The sequence below is a fragment of the Lasioglossum baleicum genome, chromosome 8 (assembly GCF_051020765.1).
Source record: "Lasioglossum baleicum chromosome 8, iyLasBale1, whole genome shotgun sequence".
NCBI lineage: Eukaryota > Metazoa > Arthropoda > Insecta > Hymenoptera > Halictidae > Lasioglossum > Lasioglossum baleicum.
The window spans coordinates 15,681,162-15,705,516 of NC_134936.1; the positions used below are offsets into that span (position 1 = coordinate 15,681,162).

The following is a 24,355-nucleotide window of genomic DNA, read 5'->3' on the forward strand; positions in this document are numbered from 1 at the left end:
ATTTTTACACTTGTTGTCGCAATATTTCTGTAAAGAGGAAGAACAATTTTGCATTGAACTAAACATTGCCGTGACATAATAAGATTTTAGTATCGTCGGAGTACCGCAGGATATTTCTAGGACAGCAAGAATATCGAGGCACTTCGAGGTTTATGTCATTCCGGCAAGGCTCTATAGTAATCAAATAAAGAATGGCACTATTGGATGTATTGAAAGTTACTCCAGACTCGATATTGATTTTACTGGCACGATATCGAGACTTAATGCTGTATTTCTATCAAGACCTTACAGTTCTTGGAACGTGTAGTTATCGATCGGATCTAGACTACTTCGTTGGGCATCCAGAGTGCACGTCCAACGGAAAGAAGTCGATAACGATAAAGCCCACTCTCACTTGGCGCTATACTTCCAATTAGAAATTAGCCGCGGCAATTACGCGTATTAACGATAATTGACATAGCCGGCGCGACGCTCTCCGCGCCCTTTTAGTGCCGCGGTCGATAATTATCGTCTTTGCATCACGTTCATACTCTGAAACCCAGTGAAAGTCCATTCCATCAACCAAAAAACAGAAAATTCCATTTATGAACGCTTCTTGCATGACTCTCAAACTCATCGTCGCACAAAAATCACTGTCAAGCCGGAGTCCCGGCTGCTTAAAATTCCTCCTACCTCTGCAGCCTCCCCAAGGCTCCAATTTCCAAGCCAAAGCAGCCTCCTCACCCCCGATTTTCTCACCCCCGAATCTCGGGGCGCAATCCGCCCACGCGTGTCGCCGTCGCAAATTGAAAATTTAACGATCTCTCCGAGTGTAAAAAAAAAAAAGAATTGCTGGCACGGCAACGGGGTCCGGGCGTTTGGCGAAAAAGAAGCGGTCTAGAGAACAGGAGGAGTAGGAGGAGGAAGGGAGAGGGCGGCTCTAAAAATACGTTTATAGGATCATAACGCGGCGGGCTGGATTCTCGCGGGTTGCAGCCGGCTTCGGTTTGCTCGTACGTCGCGGTCCTCTACGGTCGTAAATCCCTCGCAGCGTTAGGCTCACGTGTGAAATTGCTATTACGCTGGCCCACGGTCCTACCGCAGCTGTCGTTCCAAGGAAGCCGAGGACTGCCCGCCACGCCGACGCCGTGTCCTTCGCATTTCTCACGCTTGCTTAGGATCCTGAGGGGTCCACGGGGGTCCTGAAACTATCCTTGTTCCTCCGCACTAGTCCGCGGAGTTCTCCTCTTCTTGTTTCCATTCGAAGAAGAGAGAGAGAGAGAGAGAGAGAGAGAAGAAGCGGGGATATTCGCGAGCATTTGTCAGACGTCCCGCGTGCGAATAAGTCGTAATATCGTCTGACGAGGCGCATTTTTGCCAACGGGATGAGTATCACCCGCGGTGTGCAGCTGGATCTCTGGATCTCTGATGGCGTTACGGGACCCGAGCCTCGTACCCAACTCGTCCCGTTAAATTATTACGAGCCGCGCCGCTGAAAATGCCACTGGAAACGGGAACGTATTGGTCCGACCTGTCTGGCAACAGCTGGTATGATCTACTGCTGTCGATCGGCGCACAGTGATCCAGGGGCCCGCCTTTTGTGGCCGAAATTCAATTCTTCGACTTTCATATTTCAAGAAAATTGTTTTTTCTCTGAAATAAGAACACTTTGAAAATTGAAATTCAAAATAATTGTTCTTTCATATGACTTTTCGAGGAGATATTTGATGTCCAAAATTATGAAATTGGAGGAACAACTAAATAGTTTAATTATTATTCCCTTTTTTTATAAAGAATGAAGGTTACCTCAATTTTTTAAGTATTACCATACATATATACAGGGTGGTCCATTTATCTTGAGACAGTCAATTATTACGGAAACCAGCAGGAATATGAGAAAATGTTTTGTATAAAATATTCTTCATATGAAGGGGCACATTTAACTGCTCTATGCACATTTTTCCATAATCCATAAACTCATATTCTGGGTTACCTTATTCCTATTTTTTATCACCAGTAGTTAAAGAATACGTTGATGAGAAGTAAGTTAAAAAGAGTAAATACTTAAATACTTAAAAATACTTAAATACTTGAAAAACGTTCGTACCATAATCTCCCTATTTTTCCCATATTCTGCCAAGTTTCAGCTTTAATTTAAAAAAGATTTCATCGCTCTACCTCATTTCTATCGAAAGTTATTTCTTTTTGAATCGAGTTAGGTCACTTTTCCCCACTGTGCGCCGACGCGACGGTTCTTCGAGTTGGATGAAATTCCTCATGGTTCCTCGAGGTTCCCCAATTTTCGTCACACTCCTTCACTTCCCCAACACTCGAACCGGTGTCTCAACTCACAATCGCCCCACAACAACGTCAACATCGCGCTCGTCATCCGAAGAAGCCGACTATATTAGCCAACATTCAGAGCTTGCGACGCAGTTCGCCGACAATCGAGCTATTCAAATTAACGTTCGCTTCCGCGTCGCCCTTGAAGTCGAATTACTCACGCACAGCGTTATCGCGTACTCCATAGTGATTTGAACATCGCTGTCCGCTAATGCTACTCGCGTCTAACGACGAGCGTGACTCGGTCTGAAAGTCACGCCGCCGTCTGGGTGAATTCGTTGCATCACGGAAATCGGCGGCACGCATCGTTGGAAGTCACGATGGTGGGAGTCCACACACGTCAGGTGGACGAAGAGGAAACGCAGTTGCATCTATCCGACAAGACTAGCGACCACTGGTTACTCCGGGCCCGAGTGGAACACAATACGAGGCAGTCTGTTATCCCGTCGTAGCGAGTCGTTGTCGTCCGTAACCGAGTAGTTCTCCAGGATAATCCAAGCGCCAGGATTTCATGTCGATTCGCTTTGATAAGGACCCTCCTCTACAAACACCGGCATGCCGGACAAGATCGTCGTCAGGATCCTCTACGCGCCGAAGTACTCCAAGGTTCACTCTCACTCGAGAGACTTTCTGCTATTCTTGACTCGGACGGCTTGGTTTCTTGCGCTCGTCGGATCCTCGATGAATAATTTATTGTTTCTTTAATGAGAGGCGACGGTGCGGCCCCGGAGCACGCGGAATTGGTTATTCTGGTGAAAGTGGATCCGGGGGTAGAGGGTTGTACGCGAGACTGTCCTCGTTATGAGTTTAAATGCGGCGACTCGGGAATGAATTATGCGTGTCGCGGTTCTTTGGAATGTGGATGAATTATTTCGAACTGGTACTCCAGCTCGGTTTCCTTATTCTAATTTTTGGTTTGATCAAGGAAAACCAAGTCAGAGCTTTCGAACGATTCGGTAGTCATTGAAAAACCTCTAGAGGCAGTTTTGATCATGTAAATCTGCAAAAACTCTGTTTAAAAAATGGTTTGATCACGGTGTTAATTGTCTGATCGACAGGTGCAGACGTCCACGACGCCGACGGCACCCGCGAGGACGCCGGGCGTCGGTGCGGACGCGGCGACGACAGGTGTGGGTAAGGTCGGAGGTCGCGTGACGGAAGTGATGGAGCTCTGTTATGTCACGGAGAGGATCATCGCTCTTTGGTACAGAGAGGATGCCCAGGGAGTGCTCGAGCATGCCACCACGTTGCTCCGAGGGAAACACGCCGATAATTATATGGTGAGCAGCCGGCGGACCGATTAATTAATAGCCGCTTAATGGCACAGCTTTTTCTTAAATAACGATCGACGTTAAATTGATATCCCCGGTAACATCGGCGTAAGGTGAACTGTATTCAACGCGATTACGCAACGCTGTTACATTAGCCGTTTGATTCGCCATGATTCTACGGCTTGTTTCCTAGACTTCGCGGATTTGTAGAACTACCTGAGAACCAAGAAGACTGCGAGTGTAACGAAGGAAACTTTTCGTAGAAGTTCAAACCTCCCCTCGCGTCGACTTCAAATCCATTCCGAATACAGAGCGGCGAGGAGGAAGTTTTGTAATAGCGACGCCAATTACAACCGTGAACGTGTAATCAAACGCTCGATGCGTTCGTTCGGTAACTATTAACTGACTTTGAACCTAACCGTCCCATGTTCCAGATATTCAACCTATCATCGCCTGGTCGACCAGGCGAGCCGAATACGAGAGAAGCAGGCTGGCCGCAGGGTTTAGCGCCCAGTTTGGAAAGGTTGTGCGCCCTGTGCAAGGAGCTGGACTCCTGGCTGAACGGCGCGCCTAATCGCGTGGTGGTCTTGCACGCCAGGTTCGTGTCCGTTTCGCAAAAATCCCCAGATCCTCCAGATTAAGCATTCAAAAAACGAACATTCTGACACAGGGGGAGCAAAGAACGATTAGGCGTGGCGGTGTCCGCGTACATGAACTACAGCAGCATCTGCGGCGGACGCGATCAGGCTCTGGACAGGTTCGCTATGAGGAGATTCTTGGACGACAAGATCGGATCCCTGCAGGTTCCATCGCACCGAAGGTAATCGCTTGAGAAGCATGACGTTATACTGTCGTCGTATCGCGATAAAATTCGTTTTATCGCCTATTAGTCGCGAGCCAGCATCCGCGAGCGCGGCTCTGTCGCGACGAGTATACCCTTCGTCCAACGAGTCGAATCTTTAAAGGTAAACAAACGCGCGCAGCTTCTCCAGGACTCGTTCGATCGAGGATAGACAGTTATTAGCAGGACGCAGTCCTTATTTTAACGCAACGAGCCCGTCGCCCATCGCCGTAAACCTGACCGTTCGGCTGCTCTTACCGTTTCCCGCGTCACGTGAACTGTTATGTCATAATTAGTATGCCGATCGCTGACGGACCCGTCGGAATTGGCATTTACGATCCTCGGAGCTCGCTTGATGGATGCAATAACGCCGGGATTGATTTATGCGCTTCCGGTACATACTCGGGAATCAATCGCGGGACTGATAACATTTCTGTGTTTACTTTTCTGATAGAACACCTGAAGGAATAATTAATCAATTGAAGAAATTGCTCGAGATAGCGTGCTTGAAATAGTTTCACGGACATTACAGTGAACGTACACGAATAGTTCGGATAGTTACGACGAATTGTTGTAGTTGAAGGAGTTGCCGAGTCAGACTATGCAGCTCAGAATTCATTAATTAGCTGAAGTGTTCGAAATAGCTTGGCTCTGTTGCGGAAACGTTGCACGCTATCATTACTTGAATCGTGAGATTGTATAACTATTCTCACGCATAGAATGGATCGTATAAAACCAGACTCGTGCAATTCTAGCCTTGGCTGTCCATTGGGTCGGGCGTCAAGTTTAGTGCCGCGTGTCCGAGTTGCATTAATTGTTTCGCGGAGCGGCGTTCCCTTAAATTGCGTCAAATTATTCAAGGTCGCTCTCCCCACTTGAAATTCCCATTTCTCCGGACTTCTGCGAGCTGCGTTAACCATTCGGAGCTGCGCAATTTAGTTTAGAAGTCCCATTAAGATTAAAAACGCCCGTAGGAAAATCCCCCGAGCATTTTCCATAAACCAATAATATTCCCCGACGCGTTCCGACACTCGCCGCGCCATAATCCCGATGCATATCGGGTCCGATAATCCCCGGCGAGTTGCCTCTGCCTAAAAATCATGGAGAAATAACCCCATAAACCCGCGTCCCGAAGGTAGACCCTGTCCACCTTGGCGATCCATTCGAGGGGAACGATCTCGCGGCGCCTATTACACGCTGTCGATCCGTTCGCGTTTAGTTTTCCGTTGTTTGACGGTCTCGCGGATCCGTGGATCGTAATGCTGTCCCATAGGCCTGTCCTTATACAAGGAAGATTCCCTTTAGGCGTCGTCCTGCCTCTTCCTAGAGCTAGCCGCCATTAATTCGACGAGCAACGAGCATTAGCATGTCGTTAGCGTGGCCGGGAGTTGCTCGAACGTATGAATCCATTATCGGTTGCTGCGAAGATCGCGGCCCGCTCGAAAGACTCGCATAACCAACCCGCACACCTTAGGTGCCACCGGGAACAGGTTTTTTTCATTAGAGGATCGGTCAGCGTCTCGGCAGATCCTATCTGGTTCGTTACGAGCGACACGCGAGGATTCGTGAGCAAGCCCGCGAAATTACGGCCGAGCGAGATCACGATGCCGCATAATCGACAGGTACCCACAAGGAACTCGCTCGCCACGCTGCGAGTCCACTCTCTTCCGTGTTTCGACGGTGTATTACAAGCCGTCGAATTAATCGACACCGAACGCTACATCCAACCAACCAACCTTTGCCTGATCGCAAACGAACAATCTACTTGCGACCTCTTCATCCTATGCGCCGCCGGTCGTTAGGCTCCTTAACCCCTTGCCCTACGATTTATTTGACGATTTCAGTGATTCAAACATTTTTTGCAATTCTTAATTTCCTGAAAAAGCAGAATCTTTATATCAACTGTACGCGTCTATATGTTCTTCAATAGTTTACACTAACAAAATCAAAATACAATTTTATTTCGACTTAAAGGAAATTAATAGAGCATACATCATACATAGAGCATATGTATTAGACTCTGTCCAGAATCTTCATCACGAGTCTGACTCGATATTGTAAGGCAAGCGGTTAAAATTCAACTCCCCAGGAAAAGGTACAAATGAAAGAGAGGAGGAAAACCGAATGGTGGGAGAAAAATAAGGAGAGGAGAGTCAGGTAATGACATGCGGAAAGATGCTATAAAACGGAGAAGAGACACAGGAGAGTATTAGGCCCGCGTGGATCTGGTCGCCAGATGTGTACCAGGTCTGACTAGAATTCTGAATCCGCAGAACGGACAACAATAGGAAAGGAATTTGGCAAGGAAATAATAGTCCAGTCAACGAAAAGTTGTAGAGGGAAATAGAAGGAACACAATTTTTAACTTTGGGTCTTTGTTTGGACTAGTTAGGAGGTAAACATACTAAAAGTCCCACTCCTAGGAGGTGAGCGGGGTGCAGGGGGCACGTAGAAGTTGCCCTTTATCGGTCTTCCGCTTATATCTCGGAAACTATGCGTCCTAGCAACAAGACCATTCTATACAAAATTAAAGCTGACGGAATGTGCCATAAGATTGATTCGATTCAGTTTTTCGCTATCTCGCATAGTTGCCGAAATATCCGCGCTCAAAGTTCACTAATTGTGCTGAAGACTTAGCTAGTCAAATAAGGCAAAAAAACGTGAGGCAAAAATTTCTTTTTCACAATCAGTGAACTTTGAGCGCGGTTATTTCGGAAACTATGCTAGATAGCGAAAAACTGAATGCAGTCAATCTTATGGCACATTTTGTCAGCTTCAATTTTGTGTAGAATGGTCTTATCGCTAGGACACATAGTTTCCGAGATATAAGCGGAAAACCGAGAAAGGGGACCGTACAAAGTAGAAAATTCCATGACTGGTCAGACACGAAGAAACAGCAAGGTGTTCATTAGAAGTCCTACAGTCATCCTCTCGACGAGGATCACGCCGAATACGGTTCTCGGCGAAGTAGAAAATTCTGTCCACACACATAGTCAGACACGCGTGGAGGTTTTCTTAAACCGATTAATATGATTAAACTGGCGATAGAAAAAGACTTTAACTGTCCTCTTTTCGAAATTATTCAGAATTCGAAAGTGTTGAGAACAAAGAAACAAGTCGAAGCAGAGACTTAATCACCTTACAAATCTCCCGAATGCCGAAATTGGCTAACCGCGAGGCAGGAACCACAAATTGGCTCGCGCTTTCGCAGTTATGGGAGTTGCGTGCGGCGCAGACTGTCCATTGGCGTATGCCACGGTGAAAAGCTCGGCTCACCTTGACCCGGCTAACATAAATGTTTCCCGAGAAACGTGTCGGCATTAATTGCTTCTCTGTGTCGCGTTTAGCAATGGAATTCTGGGACACGAGAGCGGACAGAGAGGCTGCCGTTCTTCCGGTGGCGTTCTCCCTGTCATCGCTATTATCCGACGAGAGGGGAGGGGAAAGTTAAACCATTCTTCTGGTTGCAGGTACATCAAGTACTTCAGCGGATTGCTCTCGGGCTCTTTAAGAATCAGCCAGTCACCTCTCTACCTGACACACCTGACGGTCCTCGGGGTGCCTCTGTTCGAGCCGACGGGCTGCCGAGCGTTCCTCAAGGTCTACGAAGGACTCACTCCAGTCTACACTTCAGATCTGTACTCGGTAACAAACGCGCGAGAGTTCACGGTGAACCTCGGTGGCCTTCGTCTTCGCGGGGACATCCTCGTGAAATGTTACCACAGGGTCTATTCGAAGCAGAGCCGGGAAGTCATGTTCTCTCTTCAGGTAAGACGATAATTCCGCTAGCAATTAAACCGTACAGTAGATTATTCTCCAATTAAGGAGAAGTTCGATGTAAGTTCTACCGTCGAGCGAGTAAACCGTATAGCCGGTAGAACATGAATTCCGATCCCTTCAGGCTTTAAGTTTCTCATTTTTATCGCGTTGGAAATTCCTTTGAGGTACGTTCACCGTGATCCCGAATGAACGGGTTCGGATCTCTAGCTCTTTTTACAGATTTTTTTTCTCTTCTGTCTAACGCTGTCACAGATTGTTTATGAGTCGCGGTAGTAGAAGTTGCCGTTTAAAAACGTCAATCGGGCCAGAATACGAGAACCATGTAATTACCAAGATGCTATCTGCTTTCCGAGTCTTGTTACACGCGAGACCGCCCGGGGGCATCGCGATTACGTAAAACGCGATCGTTACACGGTGTATCGCGATCGATCTGAATGCTTGTTGTTTGGCCCCGCAGTTCCATACGTGCGTAATTACCGAGAACGTGGTGTCCTTCCCGCGATCCGAGCTGGACGTTGCCTGCGACGATCCTAGATGTCCTCCGGACAGCGTGGTCACTCTTTACTTCGCTACCGATGCCAAACGCCAGGACGGACCTATTCCAGCACCTACGCCTGCTGTGCCGCACACTTCGGCTCATCACGATCCCATTCTACACTGGGACAGCTACACGAATCTCGAAATCAGCGATGACGGTGAGTGATTCTCAATGTTCCCGAGCTGTCTCTCCTAGGGTTGCCAGAGCTTCTGTATTTGATATGAGTCTTCTATATTTGAACTTGATTTCCTACATATATCATATTTGAATGGCATATAATTTTCAAAAATCTTTGAACTCCTATATTTTGAGCCTATCTCACACATACATAATTGCAGTTTTCACTACTTCTTCTATATTTGGATGAAACATTTCTGGCAACCCTAGTATTTTACTACTATTTTACACTCCCGCTCAAAAGTCTTAGGACAGTGATCATTAGACAGCGGATGTTCGCGCAAAATAAAAATTTTCTAAGCGAATTAATTACGGTCCGTGTTTTTCGTTAATAACTCCTAAACAAAGCCGCGGATAACATTTTTGCAAAGGAAAATATTGCTTCAAATGATCTCAGGAACCTCCCATTTCCGGCTGTTGAAGGAATTTTGGGACACCCTGTATAATACTTACGAGCGAGAGTGTACTATACATTCACCTGCGATCATTCTTCATCGACGATACTTATTATTCATTCCCTACAACCACCTACCATGTCGTCCCACTGTCAGAAGAATTTCAAGAAGCTCGCTCCATTAATAATCGCTTCTGGGAGTTCGCGGGATGGACGAGGCACTCGATTAACTTAGATTAGAGTAGATTACAACGCGACCGTCCAATTTGGTACAATTGCTACGTCGTCGTATTAGATCGGGTTACCCGGGTAGGTCAGCGTTAGAGGAGGCTCCTGACGATGATGAATCAGGGAGACTACCGAAAAGAAAGATCGCGTCGGTGGGCTCGCGGTGATTTCCACGTTAGCCCGTGTCCAACGATAATAATGGATATCCCCGGGTCCGTTGGAAAATGACGTGCTACGAAGATTAATGTGTCTGTCGAGCCAGAGCTTTTTCGGCTCTCGCGAAACTTTTTCTCTCGCGGGCTTAAGTTCGCGGCGATTAATTAACTGATAGCCCGAAACCGACGTGACGTGGACACGAGCGACGGAACTCATCGTGCGGGGACAAAATTCGCGCTAATTCCCGACCCTAATGGTAGCCAATTAACCTCGATCTACCGGTAAGAACCAGTCAGAAATACAACTCTCGTCCGAACGATTGCACAGGGCTCTTCTAAAATCTAGTGGTTAACGCGGCGGATTTAAACCGGCTGACTAACGCCGCCGGAAATACGTCCTGCCAAGCCGGTCTATCGCAGCGACACGCCGGAAATAGATCAAAGGTCGATGGGTCTGCAAGGTCCGAAAGCTCCGAGAAACACCTCCTACCGTTCGATTTGCCCCGCGCTCCCTATCAAAACCCAGCTACTCTGCAACTCTATATGCTTGACGGCAGAGTTGGGCAGTATTTAAATACAAAACTATTTAAATACCGATTCGAATAAAAGATAAGTAACTATTATTCGTTATTCGAACGTTCGAATACAAAAGTATCTTTTATTCGAAAATTATTTGAATAATTTGTATTCGCCGAGAATTTATTCGAAGCTTCGAATACAATTTTTATTCTTTATTTTTATTTGTGAGATCAGGACCCTCAGATCAAGTATACTGTAGGAGATTGGGAAGAGTGGGAGGGTTCCGTGAGTGAGCGCGTTAGTCGATCGGCTACCACCAGTGAGGCCGGGGTTCGATTCCCGCGGCGGCAGTGCCCTGATTTTTCCTGAGATCCTACAATTGGTGTCAGAAGTGGGATTGGGGGAACACCGATCACCGCACGATGGCGCTGTGAGAAAACTCGGCGAGTTGCGAGTTTCTGACAATGAGTTGTGCGAGTTGACAAAATTGCGCGAGTTGTGTTGGTGGCTCTGAGTATGGCCACAACACGAAAAAGAGAGTCGATGAGACGATTTCCTCGAAATAATTAGCGTTGTTCGTGTCAGTTCTCCTATCCTCGACTTCTTCCGTATTCTCAATTGGTACTTCTTTCGTCAATACTATTTCTTGCACTTCATATATAATTTCTTCTGTCTCAAATGCTGTTGGTTCCATGTTGCCAATCTTCCCGATTTGCGAGACTAATCCGTAATAATGCTCAGTGTCAGTGTCAGTGCTCCGATCGTCCCCAAATTTTCTCGCGCATGCGCGAGACCAAGTGTATTTGTGTATATTTTGTAACTCGTAGGACATGTCCTGGAGTCTTAAATTTGTCCGGTAAGATTATTTCGGTACCCCTCATTTTTCCTGAGATCCTACATATTCTATTTTCGAAAATGAATAACATCCACTGTTGTAGTCGTCGTTTTTCCTCCGGTCGGTCTCCGTCTTGCGTTTCTGTTCTACGTCGCGGTCCCCAGTTTAGCGGCAATAATGATGTTTGGTGGATAGAAAAAGGAAGAGGAGCGTTTCGTCCTAGGCCCGCTAGAGGACTCATCGGTAAGGCTATCTAGTAGCGGGCCCTGCCTTAGACGGTTGAGATGTCGGAAGGCGGTTGAGGACGGTATATATAGAAATCATTGAGGAACCGAGTACTTGCGGGAAAGGTTTCAACTACCTATCCCTTTTGTGGCGCATGTAGGAAGTTAGGCCGCCACAGTGTCTCCGCTCCAGCCCACTCCCGACGTCAACGTTTACCAGCACAAAAAGACGCTAACCCAAGGGATGATGGACCTCTGACTCAATTCTTCGCGAATGTAAATCAATTAAATTACCTTCTACCTTCCTTGCTTTCCGACAGATTCTCGTTTCTTTCTCCAATTCCGCTGACATCTCTGTCAATCGATTCTCCATTATATGGCGGCACATTTCAGTCCTCATTAAAGGGACCGAGGAACTGTTTACGCGCGTCGCTTCGCCAAATTTATTGCGGTTCACGCTTCCGACCCGCTCGTTCCGCAAAATTTACCAGCAAAGGCTCCTTTAGGTAGATGTAGAAATCGACGGATTTATTTCCTGATCATGCGAGAGGTTCTCCTGGTGGTCTGGTCATTGACGGAGTGATCCACTTAATTTTTTCCTCGATGTTTGCAAGATGTCCGTTTATCTTCAAAAACACTGTCAGAACGTCACAGTGAAGATTTTTTGGAATCGCCGAGTGGCTTTTCCATCAGCATCTATCATCGCATGAAAACCGTTGGCGTTGGACAATTTCGTGACCGCCCGTCGGAAAGAAAAATCAGAAACGAAAACTAGTCGTCGGACGTTGACGTCGCCTGTCGATATCAGGAAGAAGACCGGCGTCGCTAGATACAATCGAGGTATCCTGGATGACAGCGATAGTTTCCGTTCTTTTTGTCCTGGGAAAAGGCTCGTCGGAATTGATTTCGATTCGGTCACACCCAAGAGGTCATCGCCGGCGGTCAATCCGCTCGATGTGCAATCGGCCCAACCCATCTCGCCACCATATGCGGGCCTCTTTTTCGTTATTTCCTCGTCGATCGAATAGTTCCAATTTTAGATAAATAAAATTTATCGAGGCTCTTAAATTCTTCTGATCTTTTCGTTGTTCACCTATTTTTGCTATTCTCTGGTGGATCCCATAGTTTCACCTCGGGTTCCGTGAACGAGCAACATCGCAGCGACCGTAACTATCGCGGCCAATTTGGGTCAGAAGCTTTATTGGAAGCACGGGCCGATCGTTAACGAAACGAATTGAATCGGAGTCGCCCGTTCCTTTTTTTCCCATTGGCTTTTGACGGACGCGTCGCGGTGACGCAACCGTTCCGAATATGTTCCGAACGGTTCGGTGAACCGGGCAAGGAGCCGCGTGGGCGGCCGTTCGCTACGTTTCGTTTAACGTAGGTCGGAATTCGGCCCGGGGAAATCGAGGCAACGACTCGGCACGATTATGGTTGGCGGGGACTATCACGAGTCGCCCCATCGGGCTCGTTCAATGATCATTGGACCGGGAACTTTGCGCGTTTATGGCGAACCGGCAATTGCCGATACACTTTCAGGTACAACGATAACAACTTCGTCTTCGCAATTGTCCGAACCCTCGCACAGCGGCACGAAAATTTGAAGTTTGTTACAAGTAGACTCCGGATGTTTATGCAAAATAAAAAGGTTGTGCATCAATTGCAAGACGCAGGAACTAAATATAAATTTCTATTCTTCATTAATGATTTTAACCTTTAACTACCCGCGCCCTGAATTTTCACATAAGTACTCGCGCGGTGTATTTTGTACACCATATGTATCACTGTGTGATTATGTACATATATCATTGTATTAGTACAAGAAAATACATTGTCTTGATGAATTATGATATTTATTGAGAAAATCACGATAAATGAATATAATAATTGTTACTAAAAAAGAAAATCTGGTGACATTCTTTTCACATTCGCTTTATTCGCTGCTCTGTTCGCCGATCTTGCACGAATCGCATGTAATAACGGTGGTCATATGTTGTTTACATACTGATCTCTTGCAACTGCCGCAGATGACAGTGGTTACTCGATTCTTCTTCCTACCGTAGATGAAACATCTCGCTCGTATCAAAATACCTGACAAAGCAGGTGGCGGCTCCTCTTCATTTCCTTCTTCTGTACGAATGAATACACGGAAACAGCAGTTCAACGTGCCGCCACCAAAACAATACTTCGTGTGTATTTTGTGGATACATTGGGCGTCGGTTACATGAAGCGGCAGTGGTGGGGGAAGTTGCACTGTGATGGGACAGCATTTTTTGAAATAATGGTGTACTTTTTACACCAGCGCGGGTTGTTAAAGGTTAATGTGGTGAAAATAATATGTTAGTAATCTTAAAGTCTTTTAATATTTTCACTGTTTTGAATTGCTCTTGCTCATTTTTGTTATAAATGCATAAAATCCGGAGTCTATTGCACCTTGACGAGTGTCATTCACAGATAGCAAGTCGAAAAAAATTTTTTGATGGGCTTCATAGACGAAGAAGAAAGCTTTTGGTTCGTCAAAAAAGAAATTGACAATCTCGAGGCGACACAAAAAATGAAGGGGGTGCTAAACGCGATGTCCAGCATTCCGATACAATCGTCCACTGTGCCTTGTTCCGTTAACATATTCTCCATTGATTGGCGAGAGGATTTTCCAGACTGTGTGTAAAAGTGATTCCAAGCAACGATGTGCTAATACTAGGAAGTCCAGCTGGATCCACGAGCACGTTACACGTCACACGAACCCACACGTCGCACCCACGCGATAGAAAAGAGGATTCCATGAGAGCGGCGTTCTTCACGAACGATCGACTTTAACAAACCGACGAGCTACGCGCTCTTCCGGCGCACCGGGAAAAGTTTCCGTGCTCCACGAGAAAGGAACTCTCCTCGCCTAATGAATCTTCGTTGTTTCCAAGTCGTTTTCCGCGCCATTGAGAACTGTCGGTATTTCTTATTATGTCTTCAAACATAGTTCTCGCCTCTCTTATACATTTTTACGGTGTGTGATAAAAAGTTTCGCTCGGAAAAGTCGCCGCACCGAAGAATTCCCATTCTGTCCCGAGTCGTTTCGTAAATCATTCAGACGGTGCAATATTTTTTATGACATCTCCAGACATGGCACTCTACAGTTTATTTATTTCTCCGCCCGATAAGTATCTCATTCTACTTCTTCGGAGACTGTTTTCGTCCCGTCCCGCGTGTTTCAAGAAAGGGGGCCGTTGGAGACAAGTTTTAGGGATCGTTTTGCGGATGATTGAGGGCTTATAAAATTTTTATAACAGGCTCAAAGAAGGTTTTATACGTTTTTTATTATTTCTCCGAGTAAATAGTAACTTTTTCATATGTTTAAAAATAACTTCCACTGGTTTATTCGTTGTTTATTTCTTCCCCCAGCCAGTTTGTCCCGCGAAACTTTCTACGTTCGCAGTTTGTTTTCCACCCGATCACGGTGGGGATGATATTTTTCCTCGGGCATAGTTTCCTCTGTATTTATTTCCCGAGGAAGCGCTCCATTTAGCAGAAGTCTCTTCCCCGATTCAAACAGCGAGTTTTTATTTGTTCGAAGCGCTGCTGGGTGCTAAGCACTCTTCAGGATTTGTTTTCCCGGGCGTGCTCGCCTCGCGAACTTTTATTACATCTGCTCTATCAATTTCTCATAGCCGACCCGGGCTGCCACGGGTCTAAGGGGTGAAGAGGAGCAGAGGGTTGGCGCCTTATGGCAACGTGGAAATCTAAAATTAAGAGCACGCCCCTTGAATCAAGGAGCTCCGGGCGGAAACGGCGGGGCGAGCTCTTTGGAACTGTGTTTTTCGCGCCGCAGGCGATTATTACCGTCTGTCCCCTTTCATTTCCTCGTCCCTTTGCATCCCTTATCTTCCGCTGTTCTTCCTCCACCCTTTCTGCTACCCCAGCCACAGGGTCCCATTGAAAAGACGCTGTACAAGCAGCGGTAATCACCGATTCAATTTAGACGCTTCTAGATAAACTCAATCCTCGTATTATTATAAAGGAATGTATACATCAGTCGCTTTGGATCGATCGATCTTCGCTGGAGTTGAAATTTTAGTCGAGTGTATTACGAGGCTACTTTGGATATTATTAGAACCCTTTTAACATTCTCCTTTAAGTGCCTCTACGTGTCAAAATATTTTTATATGTCTTTAGATGTTAATTAATTACTTTCAGAGACTACTGAATAAGTGGTTTCGCTTTAGAATTTATGGAACTGTTAGTTACCTCTGAAGATGTTCATACATCAGGTCGTAGGAAAATGATCTCCAAAGATTTACCTCATTAAAACCAAAGCCTGTTACAAGATAACAGGTCTGCGAGAAAATATCTCGTAACTCACAGCTGAAGAATTTCTCTTTAAAAAGGGCGCAGTTTCGGTACTACCCGGTCCTTATCTTTCTCCCGAGATTTTTAGGAGGCTTCCATTCTCCGGTCTCCATTTTTCTCTTCGTAATATTTCTTTCTTCGCGTGTATATATCTTCGGCGAGGCCAGGGCGCGGCATTTTCGTCTGCGAAAGAGAGGCATCGATCTCGGTATCGTTTCCAGCGAGCTACACGGAAGAGGAAGCGATCGTTAAACGCCTCTCGCTCGGTTTCCCTTCGAATTTATAGAAAACGATTCCCTTTCAGCGCCTCTGTGCACAGACGATAAACTTTGACGTGGAAAGGGACCGGTGAATATCGAATGAGAAGCTGCTGGAAAGTCCGCGAGTCTCAATTAGTAACTGGTTTGCGAGTAAGGAGACTTGAAAATCAGCGAAGTCCCCGAATTTTTTACCGAGGTAATTAGCGGATGAGGGTTTCGAATTTTTCTTTGGTGTAAAGACTTAACTTTGAGCTGTGTGTTCCTATTTTTTCAAGTCAATATCTTGCAATTTTTGTGTCCATAAAACTTTCGGAAGATTAATCGTGAATCGTGGGGTCTCGTTAGACGCCATAATTAGCACTCTGAGAACGAGTTTCGTGAAAGAGGGACGAAAATCTTTAGAACCAGCGCGCTAGTAGGTGGTTCCGATGGTGGGGCGGACTTAGGTTTATTCTTGGCGTCGGGACGCGTAGGGACGAGAACGAGCTTAATAGTTTTCGCGCGATTCGACGCCGTCCACGTCGGGCAGACCGATCTTCGATCCTCCGGCGACCAATTGTGCGCGAGATTCTGTGTTTACGTTTACGCCGACCTCTGGAGCCGAACATTGTTTCCACGATATATCAGGCTTCGTTTGTGCAATCCGATCGCAGTCTCGAAGTTGATCCCATGTGTCGAATAAGGGGCTGAGCAACGGCGATCCTCGGGAAACTGTGCCACGCACACTGGTCAGTGAATTGTTTTCTTATCACACGTTTCTAACAAGACTTCTGAAACATCTAACAATTATCATTTTTAAATACAGTTCCATACACGAACGTACAGTCTGATCACTAGACTGCTTGTGTGTTAGACTGTTTAAAACAGTTGAAACATTAAATCGATTTAAAAAGGTGCATATGTCATCTTCAATTTATTAAAATTGTTAAAGATACGAAGACGTTTTTGTGTATGGTTCATAAGTCTTATCATCTAGCAAAAAGATGTTCATTTTTTATAAAGAGTCGCAGTCTAACGATCATGAACGGGAGGTTTTCTACTTCGAAGTGTTGATTCCCATAAAGGGCTGAGTAACAACGATATTTAATGTGTATTGTAACTTCGTAAAAAATGATCGTAGAACAATAAACTTGGACTCGTTTTAAAGCTTGAAGCTTCTGCTTTCACATCCGGTTGTTTAGATTTGTCTAAGATATTTTTTCACAATGTGTTGTGGCGAAATTGAAGGCACGCGATTCCAAAATCGGAAACCTGGAATTCCGTCGCAACTCTCAGAGTCCGCATTCAGCGGAGGAAAGTCTGTTCCTGGAAAGTGTCGGCGTTCATCTTTGGAAAAACATCCCGTATATGGATCTCGCGGATACGGTCAGCTTCCGTTCGCGGCGCGAAAGATTTCACCGACCGGTGGGACCGAACGGTCCGTCGATATTGTCAACGAGAATGTCATAATTACGGCCGCTTTCCTCTCCGCGATTTCTAGTCCCGCTGCTAACGCTAGTTTCCCGACTATCTGCGCCGTACCTCGATGGTAATATTTCTTCGACGGTATACCACGAGCACACTGTTGCCCATGTTCGGCGCGCGGACCGCTTTCAATTTGTCGCTGAACGTCGCCGGCTTGACCTTTGGCATCCTTTAGAAACTGCATCTCTCGTGATCCGCATCAGCTAACTCATTGTCGAACGTTTGAAACGCGTTTTTACCGCTGCGGCGATCTGCATCTTGCGAAAATCCCAGGCCAAAGAAACAAATTTGGTAAATAATTCCTCAAGGAAGCATCTTTGCAATCTTAATAGTCGCAAATTAAGAATACTGGAACCCATTAATTTGACGGGTCCCGTAAACCGCTGCAGCGATCTGCATCTTGCGAAAATCCCAGGCCAAAGAAATGTAAATAATTCCTCGTGAAAGCACCTTTGCAATCTTAAACCGGCGTTAGTTAGGTGGGGTCTCACAGACCCCAGAGATTTTAGATTGATTGTAACATTGTAAAGATGTTTCATTAGTTAAGTATTTTTGAATAAGAAAAGTTTAATTTCGTGGATCTGCGTTTTTACTCTGATAAATTGCAAGCCTCTTAAGCAATACCTAATCTTATAATTATGAAAAAGGTATTTATTTCTATAATACAATATATTATTTCGGTGGGTCTGTGAGACCCCACCTTACCACTTACGATACATTTTCCCACCTTACCAATGCCGGGTTAATAATCTCAAATTAAGAATATTAGAATAACCTAACCTAGTGTTAATGTAGATAAAAAATAAAATCCTTGAAGGATAACGAGAACTGTGCCAGAAGGAGTCGTCGTCGAAACGGCAAATCGGTTGCACAATGGGTATCGAAATGACGAAATAAAAAGCACATCGTCGAAGGAATCGTCGGGGTTAGAGTAAACAATGGTGACGTAACAGCAGGAAGACGTACGACCGAGCGACAAGACAATGGACTGTTGTCTCTGTCGTCACCCCATCTCTCTGTCTCGCCGGAGCGCGTTTTCTCTTCTCATTCTGCCGTGCAATTTCTTCTTCGACAGCGTGGCCGAACAAAAGGCTGGGGTCGAGCCGTGGAAACGATTTTTTGAGAGTCAGCGTGCAAGAGCCGCTTTGTTTCCCAACGGGCGGGGACAAAAATAATTCCCATCGTCGAAACCCGGGCCATTTGCTCAGGGAATCCGCTATACGTGACAGAGAACGGGACAAAAGTATTCGATTCCGACAAACGAACTGTTATCAAACTTGCTTCCCCCTCCACCGCGTGTCACGTAAAATATTTTCATCAACGAAAATGGAACGGTCCTTTACTCGCGTCCCCGGTAAATCATACTATAAAAGCGAACAAGTCCTTTTATTCGGAAAAATACCCGGTTGGGAAATTGCGAACGTTGACGCGAGAAAACCGTTCAATCACCCACGGCCATGCCACAAACTGCCCGGGAAATTTTCATCCCCTTTGTTCCGACTAGTCGAAGTTAATACTTTCATAATTCTCTTCCGGATGGGCGCGGATTGTGTTTTTCATTCAGTGAGCTGCTAGCATTTTCCTTTGGCGTCTTCGTTTCTTCTGTTATCGTTTGTATGTCCAGAATTCTTGGGAAATATGAAATTCAGAAACAAATTAAAAGTTGAGGCCACGCGAATCAGAGTCACGGCAGATTTTTCTGCAGGCGGCGATGAATCAAAGTTCCGTCAGTGCGGGAATAAAAAAAAAATCAGCAGAAGCCGCGAAATAAATTACGCGAGGCGTTTGCTGGATGCGCGATGGAAAAGAAATTGCCGACGTGCAGCGATTCGCCTGGTGAAATATTGCATCGATTTCGCTCCGGCGATGGAGCTGCGCGCATTTGTATCGACGACAGACGATTAGGATCCGGTTCCCACAGTGTTCCGTCTTCCCGTGTGCATCCCCGGACCGTTCACGCATTCGTTCGCCTTACGCACGATTCGTGCACGCGTCCTTGTCCCAGATTGGCTACCTAGGAATACCACCACCACTTGCCAACGCAACGGTGGCTGACCAACTTTTCGTTCCGTCCTCGTCACTGGCCGACAGTAGAAATAGCCGGGACACGCTCGGACGAGCGTGAACCGGCCTCTGTGTTGGTGAGACAACGACCGATCTGGATTAGCCGGTGGTGAATCATGCGCGCCGATTTTCGATAATCGGATCGAGGTGTTTAACTGAGAGAACTGGTTCCTCTGGGATCCTGCTCCTTTCTAGCTGCTGTCTGTCGTCGAAATTGTAATGCAATCCATCAGAATGTAGACGGGAAACTGGATACCGTTAATAGGCTTGCGAAACTGTAGTTTGCCAGTGCAGTCCTCGATCAATCGGAAGATGAGCAATTCGTGGCGAATCAGCTAGGATTTTCACACCTGGATCTTCCGCAATCAATACACTGAACTAAGTAACGAACGTACTGTGAAGAGCTGCGAAAAATAGTATTTTAAATAGTAAATAACAAATAATACTATTTATTTTAAAGTATGTGTACAACTTTGAAAATAACATAATTTATTTGAGTCAGTAATTTTGTTTAAGAATAGTATTGGTTTGGCAAATAAGTTTGTTCGGTTTTTTACAGTGAAATAAATCACAAGAACCGAACCAACTTATTTGCCAACCCAATATATTATTTGAAGAATATTGCAAATATTTGTATGTATTTTGTCTTCTTTTATTTTCAATTTCAATTTTAAATATTGTTGCTGGAAATAATGGTTCGAATTCAATACATTTATAAGTGTAAATCGTTTCTTAACGATAACAACAATGCAAAAAGTGAAATATTTTATTTCGAGTTCCAGATTGTTCAAATCGAAATATTTTATTTTGTCGATCAAATTGTTGAAATAGAAATATTTTATATTCGAAATTGTGTATCTTATTTAAAATACTATTTTCTTTAAGCGTAATAAAATCTAAAATGTTAGATAGTATCTGAAATATTTGTTTCGCCAAATAATGTCCACCTCTGGTACAGTGAAACAATGTGAACGATTCAACAGCTGACTCCTTTGTGTGTTCAATGCAAGAATTCAATATCTAGAATCTATAAAATGATTTAAACGAGCCTTAGTCGCATTCGTTACATTTTGAGGCATTTTAAATCCTCCAGTTTATGAGTCGTCTAAGCTGCCCGAAAGTCCTGGGATTAGACTCCTTCGGAGCTCGTGAACTCTTGAGTTTAGAGGTAAATAAGCTACTCGAGAAGCCGAATTTAGAACTCATCGAGACTCTTAGGTCCTCGGGAGCGTGCACCTAAGTAGCTCGTTTGATCTTTTAAATTGGGATATCGCTGTGCGCTTTCTAATCTGAAAATTTAGGATCCCGTAACGAGCTCCGACTTCAGAACTTCGGGTTCTCATCGTCCCTCGTATTTAGGGGCTTGTTAACTCTTGAATTTACCTTGGAAACTAGCTTCGGAACTTTGTATTGAAAATTCAATGGACCCTCCTGAATGCCATAGTACGAATTTATGATACGAACTTATCCTTCCAATTTGACATGTGGAATAAGTTTGGGCAAAAATAGCGATTTGTATCAGCCGCTAAACAGACCATCCGCAAGATGAGAGAGGCTGAGATATCGCAGCTGTCGCCGGGGAGCCCGTTGCAAGGAAGAAGTGCACGCATGCACCGTTGGATGCACCGCGCGGTGCTCATCAGCGATCTAGTTGCCTCTCGCGGTGCATTTATGTAAATTTCCCGTGACATATGAGCCTATTATGCGGCCTGACCTCAGCTTCTAGCAGACTATTATTAGGCTACTGGAGAGATCCAGCCCGTCCTGCACTTATTTAACACGGTTCTGTCCGGCTCTCGTTCCGAACAGCTACACGTGCACCGGCGTACGTGATTAGTAATCGTTACGAGTGTCACGTATGATCCTTCTGAATGCACGTTGGCATACTTGACAGTGTTGACACCGACTCGTTATCTGCACGTTGCGTTTGTAGCTCGCGGCACGCGTCTTTTATTGCGATGAACGATCGAATTACGTGATCACTACGGAATCAAGGATGATGATAGATTAGAACTGAAAGCGGCCGGAATATTCTATTACACTGTTGCAATGCTTGATTGCAATTGATGGCGTTACTGCACGCTCGTCCTCTTTCAATTCCACACGTCATAAATCTGCATAGTCCCAGGACGGACGCTAATCAGGAAAATTATAGAGGAATATGCACTTCTATCAGCAACATGTCCTGCATAAATTAATCCGCAATCGTGATGCGTCGTCTGAGGAATGTCTACTTCATTGTACTGACAGCTTCCGTAAAAACCGTCATTGAGAGGCAGGAAAAAATTCGAAGTAATTACATACAACCGGGCTGTGCTTATCACGATCACCAATTAGGAGCAACCTGTGTCGATGCATACAACGCGTTATGGCACGTGTCCTTTGCGAACGTAACTCGCCAATGCGTATCGCAGCCGGTGGAACTACCCGTTCTTAGGCGAACGCGTGTGCGCGGCCTTACAGCTCGCAATCGCACCGACGCGGATGATGAATTATTAATTGCCCCGGCCATTCATTTGCAGCCCGCTACCGGTCTCCGCAGCGGTTCGCACGAATCCCGATTAAAACGATGCGACGTGCAACCAACACGCCGCTTGTTCGAAGAAACACGATTGTATTTTACGTGCGTCGAACGCCGACGATCATTGCGGGGGACGGCCGGGCCGCTCGATTAATCTTCGTTTTATTCCGCGCGGGAATCGTGCCAGTCAAATCGAGATTAATCTTGATACACGCGGGACTTTTACCGGAATCAATCCGCGGTTAAACAGTTTTCGGCGGCGAAAATCAACTCGATTTATTTTACGGGTACCCTGCGGCTGCCCGAAAACGTTCGACCGCTTGGATTTATCACGTCAACGGAAATACAGTTGTGTTCCTAACTGTGATGGGAGTTTTAACATTGCTGCTTGGACAGGTTCGCGGAAAAGGGGGGTGGAATGGTTGAATATAAAACGTGTCAGCCGACAGGGAAAATTTGTAAGCAAACAGTAGCGTCGAAAGGAGTGTTCGGGTCTCGAGAGACCCGGCCTTGGACTTGCCCACGACAGGTGACTGCCGTTAGGTGTTCGGAGAGGGCTCGATGGACCGGTGACCGGCATTGTATGTCACGAATAATTAGTTTCTGTGTTCGGAGCTTGTTTCGTGTCCGGCTGCCCACGTGTTACGACACCGTTCGCATTCGAAGAGAGACGGTTTCTCGGTGTTGTGCTGCGATGTAGCAAGCTGAAGTGTCGAATTCAGCGGCTCAGGCACGTCGAGAGTACCGTTTCCTCGGTAGGCACGGCCGCGCGCAGCTCGCTTGCGTACACGCACGAAATAATCGACTTGAACGATCGACCACGGCGAGGACAACGACGCGACGGGGCCGGGACAGAGCTCACCGAGTCTTGCCGTAGAAGGACTGGAGACTGGAGGCCAGTCGAATGGGTAGAGGGGCCCACTGCGAACACGCAATGCCCGTACACCGTCGCGAAAGCGCGCCTCACTCGCTCGCGCACGCTCACCTAGGTCAGGAACTACGTGAATGGGTCGTGGCCAACTAGGATTTATTCCGAACGGAATCGGAAATCTGAAAACCCGACTGAAAAGACATTTTCTTATTTTTTTCGAAAAGTTTCGAGTTGCCTTTGCAGGAGTTTCAGAGGTTGTATTCGTAATTTCTACGGCGTGTCCAAATAAGATTCGACTTCGTTTCACCTGCTTTGGCATTATTTCGCGTCACCAGACAGCAACGAGCTGCAAACGAGCAACCACTGACAGCCAAAGGGGCTCATTAAAATCCACGTCCTCGCGGAATATCGTGCACGAGACACGGACGCTAACAATAACTACGTCAGACGGTACCAACACCGTCAACTACTCTGCTCGTCACGTGTCTATTCCGTGCGTGGACTCAACCGGCATTCGTTTATAATTGCATCTCGCCGGAGAGACAGACACGCACACGGAAGCTTTGGCGAGCGGATTGCACCGAGACAATCCCGCGATACGCTTCATTTCTTGCCTGCGGGCTTGTACAGCGTCGACGGCGTTTGTCGAAATCTGCAACACAATTTCAAATATATAAATTCATTTATACTGATTTTGTCTACAGTAAATTGTAAAAATTCACCTGAAGCTCCTCCAGTCGAAAAATTCTGGACGAGCCTAGTTGCGAGCTAGACAATCCTAAATAACCCTCGCCGACGAGAATCTCTGTCAGCCGTTGTACAAACCCGTGTTTATTCGCCGTCGAGTGCGGAGGCAGAGAGACCGAAACTTTGCCAAGCCAGCGTCTTGCGTAGGATGAAAACGAGGCCTGCCTCCAATGATGATGACGATAGCCCGGTCCACGGTGCTGGTGAACGATGCCGATGGTGTGACGTAGCCGGTGGTAGTGGTGGCTGATGGCGATCGCGATGACTGTGCCGATGGCGGTGGTGGTGGTGGTTGGTAGTGATCAGCATCGTGCAGCATTTGCAACGTACAGTGCCGTTTCTGTGCTCCCGGTGAACGGAACACGCGTTTCTTCTCTCGCTCACCAAGTAGAAATCGATCCTAGACAGTGATTTTTGTGTTCCTCGTGCTGCGATCGCTGCTGCCATAAATCACGATCCAACACCGCGAATTCGCTGAGGAAAATACGAAATTTTCTCGCCGAACTTGAAAATCAATTTTCATTACAATCTATTCGGTAAATTATCTTCTGTTTTTGTATCGATGCACATAATTTTTATTCTGCTCAAAAGTCCGAAAATAATCAATCTTAATATTCGATCAGTGGTGTGGTTCAGTGAGATTTCAACCCTCTCGAAAATTTGGTAGATTTGTAATTTTCTTGGGGACATTGAGGAGTTCCAGTGCAAAAGAGCAGAGTTCCCGTGAGCCACCACGCCCCCGCCAGGTCCGGATTTCTGTCTCCGATCCCGAAGAAGGTATATTCCGTCTGGATCGTTGCCCA

At 46.1% G+C, this 24,355-nt stretch overlaps 1 protein-coding gene across 18 annotated transcripts in view; it reads left to right on the top strand.

The window, feature by feature from the left end:
• The window catches only part of LOC143211349 (protein abrupt-like), a 307,845-nt gene that overhangs the window by 258,063 nt on the left and 25,427 nt on the right, over positions 1–24,355 (top strand). For 12 of the 18 annotated variants that reach the window (XM_076428893.1, XM_076428891.1, XM_076428894.1 and 9 more), the window contains 5 exons: positions 3,381–3,602; positions 4,028–4,191; positions 4,264–4,413; positions 7,905–8,202; positions 8,672–8,909. In XM_076428893.1, coding sequence (XP_076285008.1) covers positions 3,381–3,602; positions 4,028–4,191; positions 4,264–4,413; positions 7,905–8,202; positions 8,672–8,909 — 1,072 coding nt within the window. Of the gene's footprint in view, positions 1–2,714; positions 2,929–3,380; positions 3,603–4,027; positions 4,192–4,263; positions 4,414–7,904; positions 8,203–8,671; positions 8,910–8,952; positions 16,614–24,004; positions 24,330–24,355 lie in introns of those variants that run through there. The other 6 variants (XM_076428907.1, XM_076428910.1, XM_076428906.1 and 3 more) reach the window with 4 other exon arrangements.